General features: G+C 38.2%; 1 protein-coding gene across 3 annotated transcripts in view; it reads right to left on the reverse strand.

Moving 5' to 3' along the window:
• Positions 1-1,566: 1,566 nt before the first annotated feature.
• The window catches only part of ELAPOR2 (endosome-lysosome associated apoptosis and autophagy regulator family member 2), a 159,653-nt gene continuing 143,613 nt past the window's right edge, over positions 1,567-17,606 (reverse strand). For all 3 annotated transcript variants that reach the window (XM_046669016.1, XM_046669017.1, XM_046669018.1), the window contains 3 exons: positions 16,935-17,113; positions 15,745-15,910; positions 1,567-4,270 (listed from right to left, as the gene is read on the reverse strand). In XM_046669016.1, coding sequence (XP_046524972.1) covers positions 4,211-4,270; positions 15,745-15,910; positions 16,935-17,113 — 405 coding nt within the window. In that variant the 3' untranslated portion in view covers positions 1,567-4,210. The remainder of the gene's footprint in view (positions 4,271-15,744; positions 15,911-16,934; positions 17,114-17,606) is intronic.

The following is a 17,606-nucleotide window of genomic DNA, read 5'->3' on the forward strand; positions in this document are numbered from 1 at the left end:
AGATTGGCAACAGTTGTTAGCACAGGTGCCAATCTTTGGGGGAAAAAAATAAATAAATAATTGGATCTGTATGTAAGATTGAATATTAATCTCCAAATCCAGTTACCTTAGCAATAGAAGTTATATAAACCCCACAAGAAAAGGGTTTTAAATCAATCTGGAATTCACTTGCTATAGTTTTATCATTTGCTAATCAACATCCACAGTCAAGTCCCAGAACTACAGGAGGAACTTAGAAGAGTATCTGGCTTTGTCTTTGGGTAGGTGATTAAATCATCAAGGGACGGTGATGGGTTATTTTCTTCTTAAACATCTCTAGAGACTTGAGAAACTTTTAAGGTGGTAAGTTCCTAAAGGACAAAGAATCTATATGCAAACAGATTCTTCTGAATAGTTTGCTTGTGGGTCTCAATGATCAAAACCAGGGGTCAGCAAACCAAAGCTCGCAGGTCAAATCCTAGCCTAATACCTGTTTTTATAAAACCTGTGAGCTAAGAACGCTTCTATGTTTTAAATACTTGGGAAAAAATCAAAAGAAGAATATTTCATAGGTGAAATTTAAATGAAACTCAAATTTCAGTGGACATAAAGTTTTATTAGAATGCAGTCACAACCACTGTTTACATATTGTCTGTGGCTGCTTTCATGCTACAATGGCAGAGTTGAGGAGTTGCAACAGAGACCACATGTCCTGCAAAGCTGAAAATATTTACCATCTGACCCTTTACAGAAAAGTCTTGCTGGCCTCTGATCTAGAGAATTGCAGTAGTAATATCAATTAATACCAATTCTAATAGTAATATTCATTGCAATAGAAGTATCAATTAATTTTCAATTATTTGTCCCCATCTTAAAGTTTTACTTCCTTAATTTATGATCCTAAAGTAAACTCATCTGAAAATGTCAAACCAAAAGAAATAAAATCCAGCAAGAATGTAATCTCTGGCCAGTTACTGTGAAGGTGAACTCCACTTTAGCATCCAAGTAATGAATTGGGTGTACAGAGATTTTTCCTTTTTTTTACGTTTACTCCTCTTGATACCTTTTATTTAGGGCAACCTTAATTTAGGACTTAGGCCTATAAACTTAAGAATAATATTCATGGTTACTATAAAATGATGTTAGGGTATTTTAAGTCCTCTGAAGAAGTTCTACTGTACCTATCTTTTGTGTAAAAAGATAAATATGAGCAATACAATGACTTTAAACTTGCCAATGAAGTCATCTTCCCACCCCAACTCCTAGGAAATTTATTTTCATGAGGAAGAGAGAAACAATCTGCACCTTAGCCTCCCATTAGGAATTTCCTTGAGCCACAGGAAGTAGCTCTATTGACAGATGTCAAATAAGACAGCTGACCAGATTGGTCTTAAAGAACCACAGTTAATCATGACCCACCACGTGGTAACCTGAAGACACCAGTTGGTAAATCACTGGACCCAAGCCATTCTTCCACATAACCATTTAAACTACATTTTCTTCTTGGAAAGAAAATAATGACAAAAGTCTACAGAAAAATACTATGAAACATTTTTAATCCTGGAAAGGACTTGATTACCAGTAAACCAAAGAAGGGAAAAGTCAACAAAAATAAAATTCAGTCTTTTAAATCAAGTAAACACATATCAAGTCGCTCAAATTTGTTACATGGCATGATATAATTTATCCATGGAAGACATGGTCTCACCCAGTGGAAAATTGATTTAAATACGTTTTGAAAGAGTGCTAAGAGATATTATAGATGACAGTTGACTTAATGAAGTATTTAAGGTTTCAAAACTGTGCCTTTTGGAAAAATAGCAACTTCTACCACTTACAGGGGAAAAGGAATGACAAATATCAATTAAAAGTCCTAGAAACGTGATTAATTTCTTTATGCCTTTCAACATTCCACTGAGCTCTGTAAAAGCAAGACATAAAACTAAGTGAATTTTATAGTCAGGATTAGTCTGAATACTTTCCTCATAATATTCTTTCTGTCATACTTCTTCAATGCCTCAATTCAAATAACAAACCAGCGGGATCCAAAGGAAAAAGGTAGCTCCTTTCCAAAGATGGGATTGAGCTGACAAAATCTATTTAATATCTAAAATTAGCAATAAGATAAATAAATTCTTCAATACCAACTACATTTTCAGAGAGTTCATTAAAATTTAAGGCATTTTTGACATGTTGGAAATTTTAGTCCAGTGACAGTAGAAGAAAGAAGCTACCTAGGAGCAAATCGCAATTATCTCTATGGCTTGGAACATACATGTTGAGCACAGCCAAAGGCGGAGAGAGAGGTGACAGGTGACTATGTGAAAACTTCCTGACTCTATCCAGTCTGTACCACTTTGCCAGAGTTCCTCTGAAAAGATGCATTTCAAATGTATTTTCATTCTTCTGTTTGAATTTTGATCAAGATGGGGAAAGGTTCATCAGCACTGTTAGCAGGATAAAAATGAGCAATGCCAAAATGATTTCTTCATTCTAATAAGATTTAAGAAGTTAAATGTGAAAAAGGTTTATGCTAAGTGATGCTCCTACCCCCAATTTCACAACAAATAGTAAAATAATGGCAATCTCACCTATACTCATGAATCCAACAGTAAAGATGTACACAAAACAAGCATTCATTCAACAATAACTGAATGGTCCAGTGTTTTACCCACCAGCCAAATAAATGCAATTATTTATTTTTCTCCCATTTTCCACAAAAATAAAGATATCACCCGCCAAATCAAAAGTTATAAGTCATACCTCACTGAAAGACTTAGGGCAAAACATTCAACAAAGCCTGCCCATATGCCTTGTCTCTCTCAGCCAATCACCAGTCCATTTAAAAATGTGGATTAAGATCTATAAAGATTACTGTTTATTGGAAATAAACCAGAGCACCTTAGATCACCAATGGCCAGGAAACCCCCTCTTTCCCAATTCTAAAACAGTTAATGTCTACACAAAATTGGTCAAATCCAACTTCATTCAAACTTCTTTCAACAAATAACATTCAAGTTGTGCTAATACTAGCAATCCATCCACCATACGAAATATCACAATTATCTGGATCACTTTTGAATAAGAATAACAATACTTCTTTCATAACTGTTTATGGTATGACCACAGTCTTACTATGAATACAATCATATGCAATTTTCCAAAATTGAATTCCCGCCTTGTTGACTTAAAAAGAAAAACTTCCATGGAACTCATAATCCTCAATGTCTTAGCAGAAAAATAACCATATAACCTTTGATGCTTGACATAGGGCAAATGCTCCAATGCCATTTTCTGGAGACCACAAAATTATCCCAATATCTTTGTACAGTTATCTGTACTTATACACAAGCCGTCCCACTTTCTTCTTCATGATTTGGCAAATGATTTGACAAACAAGCTTTCCTCCTCATTTTAAATTATATTTCAAGCACTCTATAAACTGTGTCAACTTCTATGATAGTGTCATCTTGTTTGTATTAATGGAAAGTCAAGGCTTCTCTTTGCCTTTATTTTTTTTAAGATTCCTTCAACACTTTCAGTCAAGCCCTTCTTACCAGTTCCAACAAGGATGGAATTTCAAAGGCAAATATAAGTTTAGAAAACCCAAGCACATGCTGACTCTTCCTAAAAAAAGTACTGCCTACTTAGGCTTCTGAAATCAAGAAAGATACCCCATGGAGAAATGAAAAACTTATTGTCTTTCTTTGTTCACCAATTTTAATAGAAAAGATGTTTAAGGTCTATCAGGAAAATAATGGGAAAAATAATTATACCTTAAAAAATTTTTCAAATCTTCCCCAAAATATAAACAAAGACAAGACATAAATGGGATCACAATGCATATGCTCACACCTGCCCACCAAAGCACACTTTTCATGTAGAAGTTATAAAGAATAAAAGTTACCCATTAATTATATGGCATGCATCAGCAGTGCATTGGTGGGCTTAACCTTGGTTTTCAGTTATGTGTATATACAGATAAATCTCTTCCTGAGTTGAGTTTCATCTTGAGTTGAGACTCAAACCATTTGCTTTCCTATTTTTGGCAAGATACTTGACCATGTGATAAGGCAATCAAACATTTCAAACTCCTTCCCTTTTCAGCTCATGGCCCTCCTCGTTGAGATCACCAATGTGCCAGGTATGAGGACAGGATCTACACTATGTCCTGTAAAACTAGAGAGTAGGTTTCTTTGTTCGTTAGTCTGAAGGCTACAGCACTGTCTTTTCATATATTTGGGGATCTTGCAGATTTCAGTTGAACAGATTCAAAATGGTCTTCTTTTTCCTATGAAGAAAAAAATATCAAAACAAAATCAACTCAGTAAAATTCCTATAAGATTTTAGGATCTTATGTGTCCAGAAGGAAAGTTCTGGAAATTATTTTAATCTGTGTACCTGCCACTTGTAATTAGGATTTTACATTTAAAGAAGGGTAGCAGATATAAAACAAACAGCATGCCTACCCTGAAGGATGGTTTTGATGTCCAGGAGATAAGACAGACAATCCAAAATAGAAGCAAACACATGATTGCAACAGATACCAAAAGATGTAGCTGTGATTCTTGTGAAGAAACCACTGAGACCCTTCCCAAGGGGCATCTGACCTGGGTGCTGAAATAGATGACCTTCCCATGTGAATTTTGGACAAAATAGAACTGACGGAAACTAAATATTCTCAAGATAACATAGGCTAAGGCTAAATAATAAGAAAAAGGACAGGAGAAATAAATGAGAACACCCATAAGACATAAGATCATTTGGGTTCACTGATATGATTTAGGAAAATCTTTCGGGTGCATGCTTACTAAAGATATTAAAAACAAAATTTTAACTCAAATATATCATTACTGGTATTTGTTATATAATACATTCAAAATGTGGCCCATTAAAATAAATTATTCTTCTTTAACGGGGAAAAAGAGATATAAGAGGTATGATTTCTCCCAATGTTTTCATTATGAAAGTTAGAAAAAGCCTTTTGGAAGGCTGCTGGAATGGGGTGAGGAGACTATGCTTTTGAAGAAAATGAAGATGAAGAGAACTAGAATTATTTTCAAAATAAAGGAACTAGGAGGCAGACTAATCCTAGGTGCAAATGGATGTGTGTCTAAAGTAGAGAAGTAAAATGAGAAAATAATAGGAAGTAGACATTGAGTATCTGTCAGGAAGAATAAGATTGCTTTTGTGTTTTCTCTCATTTGAGTGGAGAAGTCCAAGACTTCAAAGAAGTGTTAAGGCTACAGGGACAAGATCATAGAAAAAAATCCCAGCATGGACACCAACATAGCACTTTTCCCTGCCTTTGCTGAGATGAGAAGTGCCTGGGAGAGCAGACTGCAGATCTCAGCACTCTAACTCACTGACTTGCCTGAAGTCTCATGTTCACCAGCCTTAATTTTTTTGGAATAACCACTGATAATTCATAAAATTTATTCACCCACTGTGTTGCAAGAACAGGACTAGACTTCAGAGATACAAAATGTCTGTCCTCAAGGAGCTCACAGTATATTACAGGAAATAGCTTTAGGGTATCACCCATGACCTAGAAACGAAATCTGAGATTTTTGTGGCCTTTCCTGGAGAAGATTTGATTCAACATATTCCTGGGGGGAGGGAAGACAGAGAGTTGTTGGTTATCCTCAAGGTGATATTTAAAGTAAAACATTGAAAACACTTTAAAAGATCATGTTAGCGTCATAGGGCTTTAGTTGCCATGTCTCCTGTGTTTACATGGGATTTTGCTTCTATCACTGATATTGAGGGATATATACATAAGCATCTGTCTGTGTGTCTGTTTGTGTGTGTGTGTGTAGTTAGCACTACTAATTCACTGGAACTTCTTGATGGGAGGAATTGTATCTTGTTCATTTTTGAAGTCTCAAAACATGACCCAAGGCCTAGCACATGGTAGACTGTCAATCAATGGCTATGAAAACATACTGAAACATCACATTGTAGAAGGAAAAGCAGTGGATTGGAACTCAGGAGATGTGGCTTCTAATTCCTATCTAATTCCTATCTAATATCTTTCTTGGACATACTAATGAACTTCTCTAGGTCTCAGTTTACTCATGCATTAAATATGCCATACAAAATGATCTTTGTAAGCTCTAATGTCAAGAATCTACTCAAAAGCCAACTTCTTTCAGAAGCTTCTCCTTACCTTGTCACTACCCACCTCACAGCACTCCCTTCTCCTCTGTGCTCCAAGAGACCCTACTCAATGCTCTTGCTATACTGGACGATTACGTGTGTGTGTGTGTGTGTGTGCGCGTGTGTGTGTGATGTGCACGTGTCCTCCACCCATAAATCCATAGTCTCTGAGATAAGAACCTATCTAATTTGACATATCACCAAAACCTGGCAGAGGGTCTAAAACACAGTGTCCCATAAATGACTGTGGAATGAACAAAGAAAAGGAAATAAATGAAAAAGTCAACTGAAGATTTTATTTTTTAATTGCTGAGAAAAGTCAAGTGGAGCAAATCTATAAATAAAACCCCACAAGTCCAGTGTATTTGTAGGGAAACACCAAATAAGATATGATCTTTAGAACACGAATAAGGATACATAAGATAAAGCAAACCTTACATGACACAGCAGTTAAGAAACTTGTAAATATTTTTGCCCCATGTAACCATGCATAAAAAATTTTTTTAAATGGGACACACAATAAGACTTGTACAATGATATTCATTAGCAGCTTTATTCATAGCTAAACACTGGAAATACCACAAGTATCCATCAGCAGAAGAATGGATAGACAAATTTTGGCATATTCATACAATATACTACTATTCCTGAATAGAAAGAAATCTACTACTGATTAACACAAGTGGATAAATCCAAAAACATTTTTCTGAGTGAAAGAAAACTTAAACTACATTCTGTGTAGTTACAATTACATGAAGTTCTAAAACAGACAAAACTAATCTATACTTTACAAAGATCATTACAGTGGTTTCCCTTGGGGGATGAGGATGGGGACTGACTGCATGCAAGAGGGTGTGAGTTTACTTTCAGGGGTGAGGCTAATGTTCTATATCTTGATAGGGTTTGGGGCTACACAGGTATACGCATTTCTCAAAATTCATCAAATTGTTTCCTTGCAGTGTGAATATTTCACTCTAGGTAAACATTTTATCTTAAAACAACTCCAAAATATCGAATTCTCTCCTCATTTATATGCATCCTGAAGTATTTAGGGATGAAATGTATGGAAGTCTGCAACTTACTTTGAAATGTATCAAAAAAAGAAGACGTAGTGACAAATGAATAGAAGGAGACAGATTTGGAGAGATATGTAATAAAGCAGATGTAGTAAAATTTAGGTGGTGTGTATATGGCTGTACCACTGTACAATTCTTTCAACTTTTCTCTATCTCAAATTTTCATTCAAATTTTTTTTAATTATATGTTGACTAAAATTGCTATTCAAAACAAAATATGGTATACTGAACCTTCTCAGGGAGAAAAGTTCTATCCTCCATCTTGTTTCCTGTGATTGTTTTCAAGAACATTTTGAAGTTTTCAATTCTCTGGCTATAAAATAACAACAGAAGACGTACTGCAATATAAGGAAACACTTAAAAGTTTATTTAATACTTGTAATTCTCATTTATTCTTTTATATTCAGCTTAGAGGTCTCTTTCTCTTAAAATTCTTTCCTGGCACCTAAATGCTTTGTTCATTATAAGACAACGCCCTTACAAATAGGGAATCACAAGATCAAACCAGGCAAGAGTAGTCTAAGCAAACTGATAGTGGGAGATAATTCTCCATAGGTCCCTTGTATTTCTGCATCTCTTGTGAGGAAGATATTGATTGTCTCTTGTTCTAGATAATCTTCTCAAAGATGTTTATATTACAAAAAGCTTTGGATGATACAGATAATGTCTCCCTCCACAACAAACGAAAAGTTTACCTACAGTCCTGAAAGCTAGAGACAGTGTCTCCCTCTGTGGAGCAAATGGCAGACATGCTTGCTGCCTCTTATAAAAGATTCAGGTTCCCCAAGCTAAGGGCTCCTCTTCTGTAATATAACCCACTGTGTGTACAGGTGTCTTCTAGCCCACTTCATTCTGTGAAAAGTGGGGCTTGAAGAACCAAAGCAAACACCGTTATTTTGGCCATTGCCATTGCTGTGAGTAATAAACTGTGTTTTGTCTCTGACCTAGGAGACTCATATCTTCCAAAGTATCCATAAAACTATGGCAGGTTAATTTGTTGGCTAGCAAATAGAGTGAAATTTCATAACCTTCACAGTCCTTCTCTGTTTTGCTGATGATGGGAAACTGACAGAGAAGTATCTTTCTGTAAGAGAAAGGATGAGAGCTTCATACACTGGTTGACAAGATCTGAGGGACGTCCATGAGAATTAGCTGCAAACATGTTGACCAAATTGTTTGGTCAACAAGGCAAAAAAGTGGTCCTCCACTCTACCACCTGAAAACAAAAAGGACATGAGGAGGTGGTGGCAGGCTTAGTACTGGGAAGTGGGTTCAAAGAGTTCACAGTTCAGCTGCCCGAATGATGGTCTGGATCTGCTGGATGTTGTTAATTCTCCTCTGGGGAGGATGCCTTCCTTACCAATCAGGCAATCAACCTCAGGTGTGCCCCACGTTAACTAGTATTAAAATTCATCCTTATAGGAAAAGAAGATACACCTTCTTTCAGACAATAGCTACAGAGACATATACCTACAATGAGCATTAAAGAAAAAAAGAAACCACTTATGGGCAGCAAGTAGGTGAAGTGTTAGAATTTTGGCTGGTTCACTTTGGAGATGATGTGGTAGAACTCAATGACTATTAAAAATGGCAACAACTGGGCCATCCTAGGACTCAACACCTCTTGTACACCATCATACCAATTCTGGACCCATTCAAAGATGGATGGTCATTCAAAGACCTCAGTAAAAGGTCTCAGAGATTTTGCAGTGGGTACTGATGGCAAGAACAGAGCATTGGCTTTCTCTGGAGATTTCCCTGAGACTAATTCCCACAGGAAAACTTGGTGAGGCACTGACTAGTATTTCAGCTCTTGTTGCCCCAGTCTGGGTTTACAAGGTGGAGGAAGGTTCCCTGGAGAACAAGAAACTGACTCGAAGGAATCTTGATAAATTAGTGTGATCAGCCCCACCCTGGAAATTTCCCCCATCCTTTATTTTAAAAACCAGGCATTAACTTAGATGTTGTGACACTGAAGCAAGAAATAAGGTGGATTCCTTTAAAAAGCTCCAATATGTGAGTCAAACTCAAATCAACAAGAGGACATGAAACCTACAGCCTCAGACAGATATCCATCTGGCTGTGAGTTCTAATTTAAGGGGTCACCACAGCTGAAATAGATGTCAGTAATGATAACCTTGCTGCTCAACATAGCACTTTGGGTGGACCAAAGGCGTTGGAAGTTTGGTTGAGCAACTGCTGTGCTGCTCAAAAAAAAAGCAAATGCAAAGCCTCGCTTGCTGTCACAGAGACTCTCTTTCTCTCTGCACCCTTAATCCCTCCTCCCCATCTACCTGACTTTAGCTGCTTTAAGGAGAAAGATGATTGGGGGAAGGACCAAAGTTTTCCTGTCACAAGAGGGACTGAAGGCTATACACAACCATCTGAGTCTGCTGGGAAGCCTTGGGGAGGGGAAGGATTCAAACATTTATGACTCTGTTGGTTGCAGGCATCCAAGTCACCATCCTACCTGAACCTGTGGGAGGAGAGGGGCACACAAATTCAATGAATGGGGTGCAAGCCAAGGTTCAAGGTGGAGAAAGGTAGATAATATGACCTTGTGGGAGAGGTTCTACATGCCCACTCATGATACTGTTGTTGTTGCTTCTACACCTCAATATAGGGTAGGAATTGATGGCATACACTTGTACTTCCTCATCTCCTAAGTGCCAGAGGAGATTTGCCCAATCAAAAGCAGCCATATGTAGAGAAGGGCTAGTGGGATACCCAGGGTTCCTAACTCCTCTGCCATTTACAACAAGTGTATGAATCAGGATTGCACACAATTTTCTCCACCTCCTGATGCCCAAAGTCGTCATCATATAAATGATGTCCTGTTTGTGTCAAGTCAGAAGCCTCAGTCTCAACAGCTTTGCCTGTGTTACTAGACTTCTGCTGGCTGAGGTGGCTGATAACCCCCACAAAATTTAAGGACCTGCTAACCAAGTAAAGTTCCTTGAGATTACGTGGGCAGATTTGTAATGCAAAATCTATCTACCAGTCAGGGAAAAACAGTCCAGCACCTTACTGGACTCTTTGCTGTTGGACACAGTATGTCCATGAGTATTTTACCTGCTCTTTTCTGAGCTAACCCACAAAGTAGTGTCTTTTGAGTTGGGCCTAAACAAACAGGCTATGCTAAAAATCATCCAGCAAACTGAGTGACACTCTCTATCTTTGTGGCCTCATGACCCTAATGACCACTTTGTGATACAATTCTGTGATTAATGATTTTGCCAATTAGAGATTCCAGCAATAGAAGCTTTCCCCAGAGGCATCCTTTGGGGTTTCAGACTCATCACCCTCTTGACATGGCTAGCATGTAGCCCATTTTAAAAGCAGCTATTAGCTTGTTATTGAGTTCTTGTCAAAACTGAATGTCATTCCCATGTACACCTTTGACTCTATAGCCTGATAGCCCTATTTATGGTGGGTCAACAAAGTGAGAAGAGCCCCAAAAGCCTCGCTTGTCAAATATAAATGGTATATTCAAAAATACAGCTGGTCTAGCCCCAGCAGCACCTCAGCCTCACATGAAAATATGGCAGCAAACCCTTTTGGGGAAACTTAATCCCCTACTCTACCTCCCAAAATGAACCCACTGGTTCCATGGGGTCCTTGGTTGACCAAAGTTCTACTCTGTGCCTGGGCCTGGTTCACTGATAACATGGTTGAAATCCAGTGGTGTCCACAGGCTGCTGCAACTGTCTGATCTCAGCACCAGGAATGCATAACTGAAAACTGACAAGATTGCTTGGCACAGTGGGCAGAACCCAAAGCCGTTCTCATAGCTATGGCCAATACTTATCTTGATAAACTTATATTTTTACTGACGCTTGAGCTATGGCCAAAAGTCAATAAACTATTTGATCTGCCACTTGGAAAACTATGGACTGGCATATTAAAGTGACCCCTGTTTGGGCAACAAACTCTGGAAACAAACCTTAGCTGCTGATCAAAACATCTGGGTCATTCACGAAGATGCCCACAGCAAGGACCCATCCTCTGAAAAAACCTGATAGAGCAATCAAGCACCTGACAAGAGACTGCACCAGACAGACTGCCACAAATGCTATATGGTCCATTTTCCTGCTCAACATGGCAATGAATTTGCCATCACAGACTGGGCACAAAGTAAAGGACTTTATTTTTCTGCTGCAGAGGTTACTACAGCATGCCAGACTTGGGATTCATGCAAAAAGTTGATCAGGTTTTTTCCTAGAAAATTGATTACATGAGACCATTGATCACCTCTTTGTGCTTTCAATGGTGCCTTGCCACTGTTAACACCTGTTCGGGTTATGGTGCTACTGTTCCAGTCTGATCAGCTAACCCAAGCCACATGACTGTGGCTCTTGAAAATTAATCTATTTAATGTTTGTGGCTTTATGGACCATTTGTAGCCCAAGACTGGTTCCCTTTTTATCACAAAAGCTACTCAAAAATGGGCTGAAAGTAGAGGTGTTTGGTGGACCTTCCACACTTCCTACTGTTGAAAAGTATCATTGAACATTGAAACGGCCTTCTCAAAAATTGACTCACAAAGACTTCTGGCTCTAGCACCCTCATCTCCTCCTGGTCCACACATCTTAGTAAGGCAGTGCAGTTACTATAATGGCCATTCCCAGGAATAGATCATCTCCTTTTGGCCCCTTCACAGATAATTATCAGTAAGAACATATAATACATGTATAACCTATATAAGGTTATATACACTTATATGAAAATCCAGGATTCTACTCTGACCACTCCTGGGCATGATGTGTTCTTATTTATCCCAACCCCAACCCCCAGGATGTCTGGTGGTTGACCTACCAGAAGGCAGCCTAAAAGACTCAAGTATAATTCTGATTTAGCCACCTGTATTATTTTGTTGAGTTGCCATGATGCTAAATCAAAAGTATGATAACCACCTAGTTGATTACACACCTCATCAAGATCTCCTACCACAGACCACAGGGACAAAAGTGGAAGACAACACTGGGTCTCCATAAGTTTTTTTTAAATGCCCTTGTCCCTCTTGCTCCTGAATGTTCTGGAGAATAGGTCGAGGTGCCAGTAAGGGATGAGTAGAAACAAGGTGAAGTTTTAGCTACTGAAATAGGACAAACTGATTTTGTGACAGTGAAAGGAGATCAATAATGTAGTTTGATAATGAGGTGCCTGGGGAGCAGATACCTTAGACCCTGAGAGGTGCGAAGGATGGAAGGACACTAACAATCATTTGTTTTTCAGAGCCACCTTCCTATGAAGGAAAATGCCTTGGTGTTCCTCTCTAAAACTGTTGTAAGTGCCTTAAATTTAACTGACTATTGGCCCTATCATACCCACCAGATTCTCTAACCACAATTTGGTTGTCATTCTCCTTAAATTTACTGAGAAAACTACCAGAAACGGGAGGGGATGGCCCTAGCTTCTGCCTCAAAATAACAACAATCAACATTTCCATGCCCACTGCCATCGCTCAGTCATTCCATGGCATGGACAAATAGCACCCAGTCTGTATCAAGGAAAAACAGGAAAAGTTGAACTGACTGCCCTCAAGCAGTCTCCCCAAAGACAAAGAATAAACACAGAATTGGGAACCCTAAGGTTTACTACTCAGCAAGGGGGCCACAGGCACCGTCAACCTTTGCAGCCTAAGTAATGTAGGTCCCACTTGGTGTCCCCAACAGTTGTAAGTGATACTTTCTTTCCAAAGGCACCATGTGTACCTTCAGGACTATACTTCTTGTGTAGAAGCCAGGCATTAACTTCTCTCCTAAAAACATGGTGGCTTGCACTTGCACCCTGGGAATGGTCATAAGTGGTCATAATTCAACTGTTTATGGAAACATCCCCAGTAGATCAGGTAACCCTTAAACAACTGCAAAGATTTTTTCAAAATGAGACGACCCCTGGTTACTCAGAGGAGGTTTCTGGAGGATAACTGACTAGCTACTCACGTTCACCCTATGGGCAGTTATTCACTTAGAAAAGGTGGTAGAAAATTGTCTCTGACTTTAGCTGAAGTAATGAATGACACCACTTCAGCCTGTGAAGGCATTCAGGTCAACATCAACTCACTGTTCATACATTGTTATGGACATAATTGCCCTATACTTCCTCCTTGAGGGCCAAGACAAAGTCTGTGCAATCACTAATATATTCTATTGTATCTGGATTGTCACCATCCTAGATGAAAAAGATAATGACCACTTAGTTCAGTACACTGCTCACCAAGTTCCCCTACCATGGCCCATGTAGACAAACGTGGGAGATATATTGGGTCTCTGCAAATTTTTGAAAATACCCTTGACCCTCTTCCAAATGAATCTTACAGAGAAAAGATCTCAGTGCCACTGGAAAGGTCTCAGGCTGAGTGGAAAGGTCAGTACAGGGACATAAAGAGAAACCACTCTAACTTTCTAAGGTGGTCCCTGATGGTTTATGGGATTTGTTCAGCTATTTGATTCTGGGACCCTGGAGATTTGGTTGAGGTTAATAATGCAGGTTCGTCTCATCTTGTTATTTGGTGTCCTGTTGGTAGTAGCTTTATTTAAATGCTGTATGCAGCACATGGACTGGGTTTGACCCCAGCCTCAGTCAGTCAGATTAATCACAGTGGTCAAGGGAGTGGTATACTAATGGGAAAATTCACCAGAAGCCAAGAGGATGTAGAAACAAGGTTTAGATCTTGTTGGCAGACAATTCCTCATGGTTCTCTCGCATTTCTGTACATCTTATGAAAAAGACACTGATTCTCCTTTGTTCTAGACTATCTTTTCAAGGATCTTTGTATAGAAAGCAGCCTTAGAAGATAAAGATATTATCTCCTTCCAGAGCAAAGGGCAGGTATACTTGCAGTCTTGGAAATAGTGTCTACCTCTGGAGCAATGTACGGGCACACTACCTGTCTGGTAAAATAACAATAATATCTCCCTTTGGAGCAAAGGATAGGCATGCTTACTGCCCATTCTAAAAGATTCAGGTTCCCAAAGCAAGCCACTGAGTGTGCAAGTGTCATTTGCTCCTGTTCACTTAGGCCTGTGGGAAGCAGAGCTTGGAAACTGGTATAAATGTTGATACTCTGGCAAGTCCTTCTGCTGTGAGTGCTGAACTGTCCCATGTCTCTGACCAGAAGTTTCATGTCTTCTAATGTGCCCCTAAAACTGTGGCAGTTTCACCTGTTAGCTTGCAAGTAGAGCAAAATCTCAGTTCCTGAGAGTCACCATACATTTGTTATTCCATAGCAATAGTATCCTTCCCTAAACCACCATACTTAGAAAAAAAAGTTGAAGACCCATTAGTAGAAGGGGAATGTGGCTTATTCATTTTATTTTTAAATGATCCTTTATAATATAATTATGTACTTAAATTAGGAGAGTAAAATGGTTACTAAAACACTCTCAATAAGGGTAATCTTTTGCCACTTGTCCTTCCTGCTGAAAATTATTTGAAATGCATTTTCTTTCTTCCGTGTCATTCTATTTTTAATCCTGAGTGGGATTAAACTGGTACTTTCTAATCTTTTAAGTCAATAGTGAAGAATGTCAACAAAATATGTTTACAAATAATATTTCAGGCTTAATGTTATCTGTTTGGATACAGTCATCATTTCAAAGCTGACAAAGGTGATGGCAACTGATAAGGCACCTTTAATTCCTCAATAGTTTATATAACTTTTATTTTCTCTATGTGAAACAATCTTGTTATAAAATAAAAACCAAAAAAGAAAAGTATGAATGAATGAGATCTTTTATTAACCTAAATTTTATATTATAAAATAATACATTATCTTCATGAAAACTCAAATATTACAAAAACGTATTACTTCAAAGACTAAAGATTCCATTAGTTCAAGACTTCCAAAAAGTAGCTACTGTTAATGGTTTGCTATGTAAATACTAACATAAACATATATTTAATAGAAATATGATAGTCTGCATGTTGTTTTCACTTTATCTTGAACCTATTGGCATAGATATCTCAAGCTTTAACTGCAGAGTTTCACAGAATTCCATTACTTTGGTATATGGAAATTTCTTATCTAACTTCTTATTCATGGTGTGTTATTTCTACTTTTGAACCAGCAAAATAATGCTGCAGTGAATATTCTTGTATTTACATCCTCATTTTTTTTTTTTTTTTTAAGGATTGGCACCTGGGTTAACAACTGTTGCCAATCCTTTTTTTTTTTTTTCTGCTTTATCTCCCCAAACCCCCCGGGTACACAGTTGTATATCTTAGCTGCACGTCCTTCTAGTTGTGGGATGTGGGACGCCGCCTCAACGTGGCCTGACGAGCGGTGCCATGTCCGCGCCCAGGATCCGAACCCTGGGCCGCCGCAGCGAAGCGCGCGAGCTTAACCACTCGGCCATGGAGCCGGCCCCCACATCCTCATGTATTTCTAAGAGCATTTTTGTTGGATAAATACCCACAGAGCTATAGACATGCTGAATGACAGGGCTTACATGAATGCTACTATTAGGTTAATATAGCCCCTAATTTATAAATGCACAGTAATATCACGTTAACATTCTGCTCTCACCTTTGTTGCCAAGGATTTGAGTTTTCCCAGTAGTGACTGTTTATTGGAATATACAACTTCCTCTTCATTGTCTTCTCCTTCCATGATAGCACAACTGTCTGCAGCTGGGAGTTCACACTCTTTTGAGTTAGTCGTCATTACTAATTTGGAATATTTGTACTCCAGTCTAAGTAGTGGTAAACACATAGATAAATAAAGTGGCTGTTTAATATAAATTCTTATTTTAGGTGGTCATACACCAGCTCATTAAATTTTCTTGTAGGATAGTTGCTCTACCAACAAATTTCCTTCACCTATGGCTATACACTACATGTTCTCATTTTATCTAACATCCTTCATAAATCTTTTCCAGGACTTCAGAGAATCAGCACAGTACAGTTAATTCTATCACTTATTTTACACTAAATTGTCGAATTATGAAGAACTTTTGAAAAACAAAGAGAAACCATGGGGTGTGAAGGTATGTTCTTAATTTATAAATATTTGAAGCTAATACACTATACAGTTTTTCAAAGTTTAGTTCATAAGGATGAGAATACCACAAAGGCAAATGATTTGGTCTCTACTGCTTCTCTATATCACTCCTTCCTTTCTATTCACCACCCCAGATATTACAACTATCCCAAGATATTACAATATAGAATTTTAACAGGTTCAACGACATGTAAATAATTTTAAAAGAGTCAAATCACATAACAGATCAAAATACATTCAAGAGTTAGACTCAATATTCCACTCCAGATTCTGGGAGTCCTGGAGTAAACAAAGGTGATATTTGCCTATACACTTAGTCTGTCTCTGCAAATATCTGCCCACAAGAAATTGAAAATGAAAACATGAGGCAAGAAGACAGCATGTTGTCATGAAAAAAATAAATAATAGACACAGAGAGAAAATCTGCCTTCCGATCTCAGTGCTGCTCCCATCCTGACTAAAGGGGGTCTGCATTTTTCTTTGTTCTTTAATAAATGAGTCTAATCCAATCATCTTGAACATTCTATGATCTCTCTATTACCAGAATAACAATCATTTCCATTTGCTTTCCTAAAGGCCTTTCCTATAACTCCTTCACTAGGAGAAATTTCTTGTATCTCTGAGAGAAACTATTGGATATAACGGTTAAGTCTAAAATTTTCACAACAAAAGAGATCTTCAAGTTCTTATACAGTCACTCCAGTGAGGTTACTTACTTCTGATTCTTTTTCCAGAAGTAGCAAGTTAGAGCCACCAGCAAAACAGCTGTGAAAGCTCCCACACCTGCTCCCACTTTTAGCCAAAAGTCAACTGTTTCGCAGGTTGACAACTTTTTCTCAGGCAAAGAAATTCCTTTTATGCACCATTTAGGTTCATTCCATACGTATAAGGTTTCCTTTAAAAAACACACACACAGAGATGACATGAGAAATAAGATTCAGAATGAGAGGGTCTTTCTAACCCTTTATTCAGAATAGGCATAGAGGATGATTCAGTATTCATCTAATAGAAGCTCCAGAAAGAGAGGATGCAGGCATAGAAGACAGTGAATAAGGAAATAATGAATGAAAAAGCAATAAAAACGTGAATTGTCAGATCAGAAGACTTGCTACATGCTGAGGAGACTGAATAAAAGTTACTCCATCTGGAAACATCACTTGGGCTATTTTCCTCAAGTTTCTGATAATCTCTGATTTCTTAATCATGTTTTTAAATGAAAGCTTAGTAGTCTAATACACTTAACTGGAATGGGTCTCATCTAGCCATCATGTAGGTCTATTTCCCTAACAAGCCTCTCCCCTGAGTAGAAGAGCAGACCCTGGACCAGGGACATGAAGGTGCACTGTGCCTGGCAGGCTGTGGTGACTGGCACGGGGTTAGGCACACAG

This window comes from Equus quagga, chromosome 8, assembly GCF_021613505.1.
Source record: "Equus quagga isolate Etosha38 chromosome 8, UCLA_HA_Equagga_1.0, whole genome shotgun sequence".
Classification (NCBI taxonomy): domain Eukaryota; kingdom Metazoa; phylum Chordata; class Mammalia; order Perissodactyla; family Equidae; genus Equus; species Equus quagga.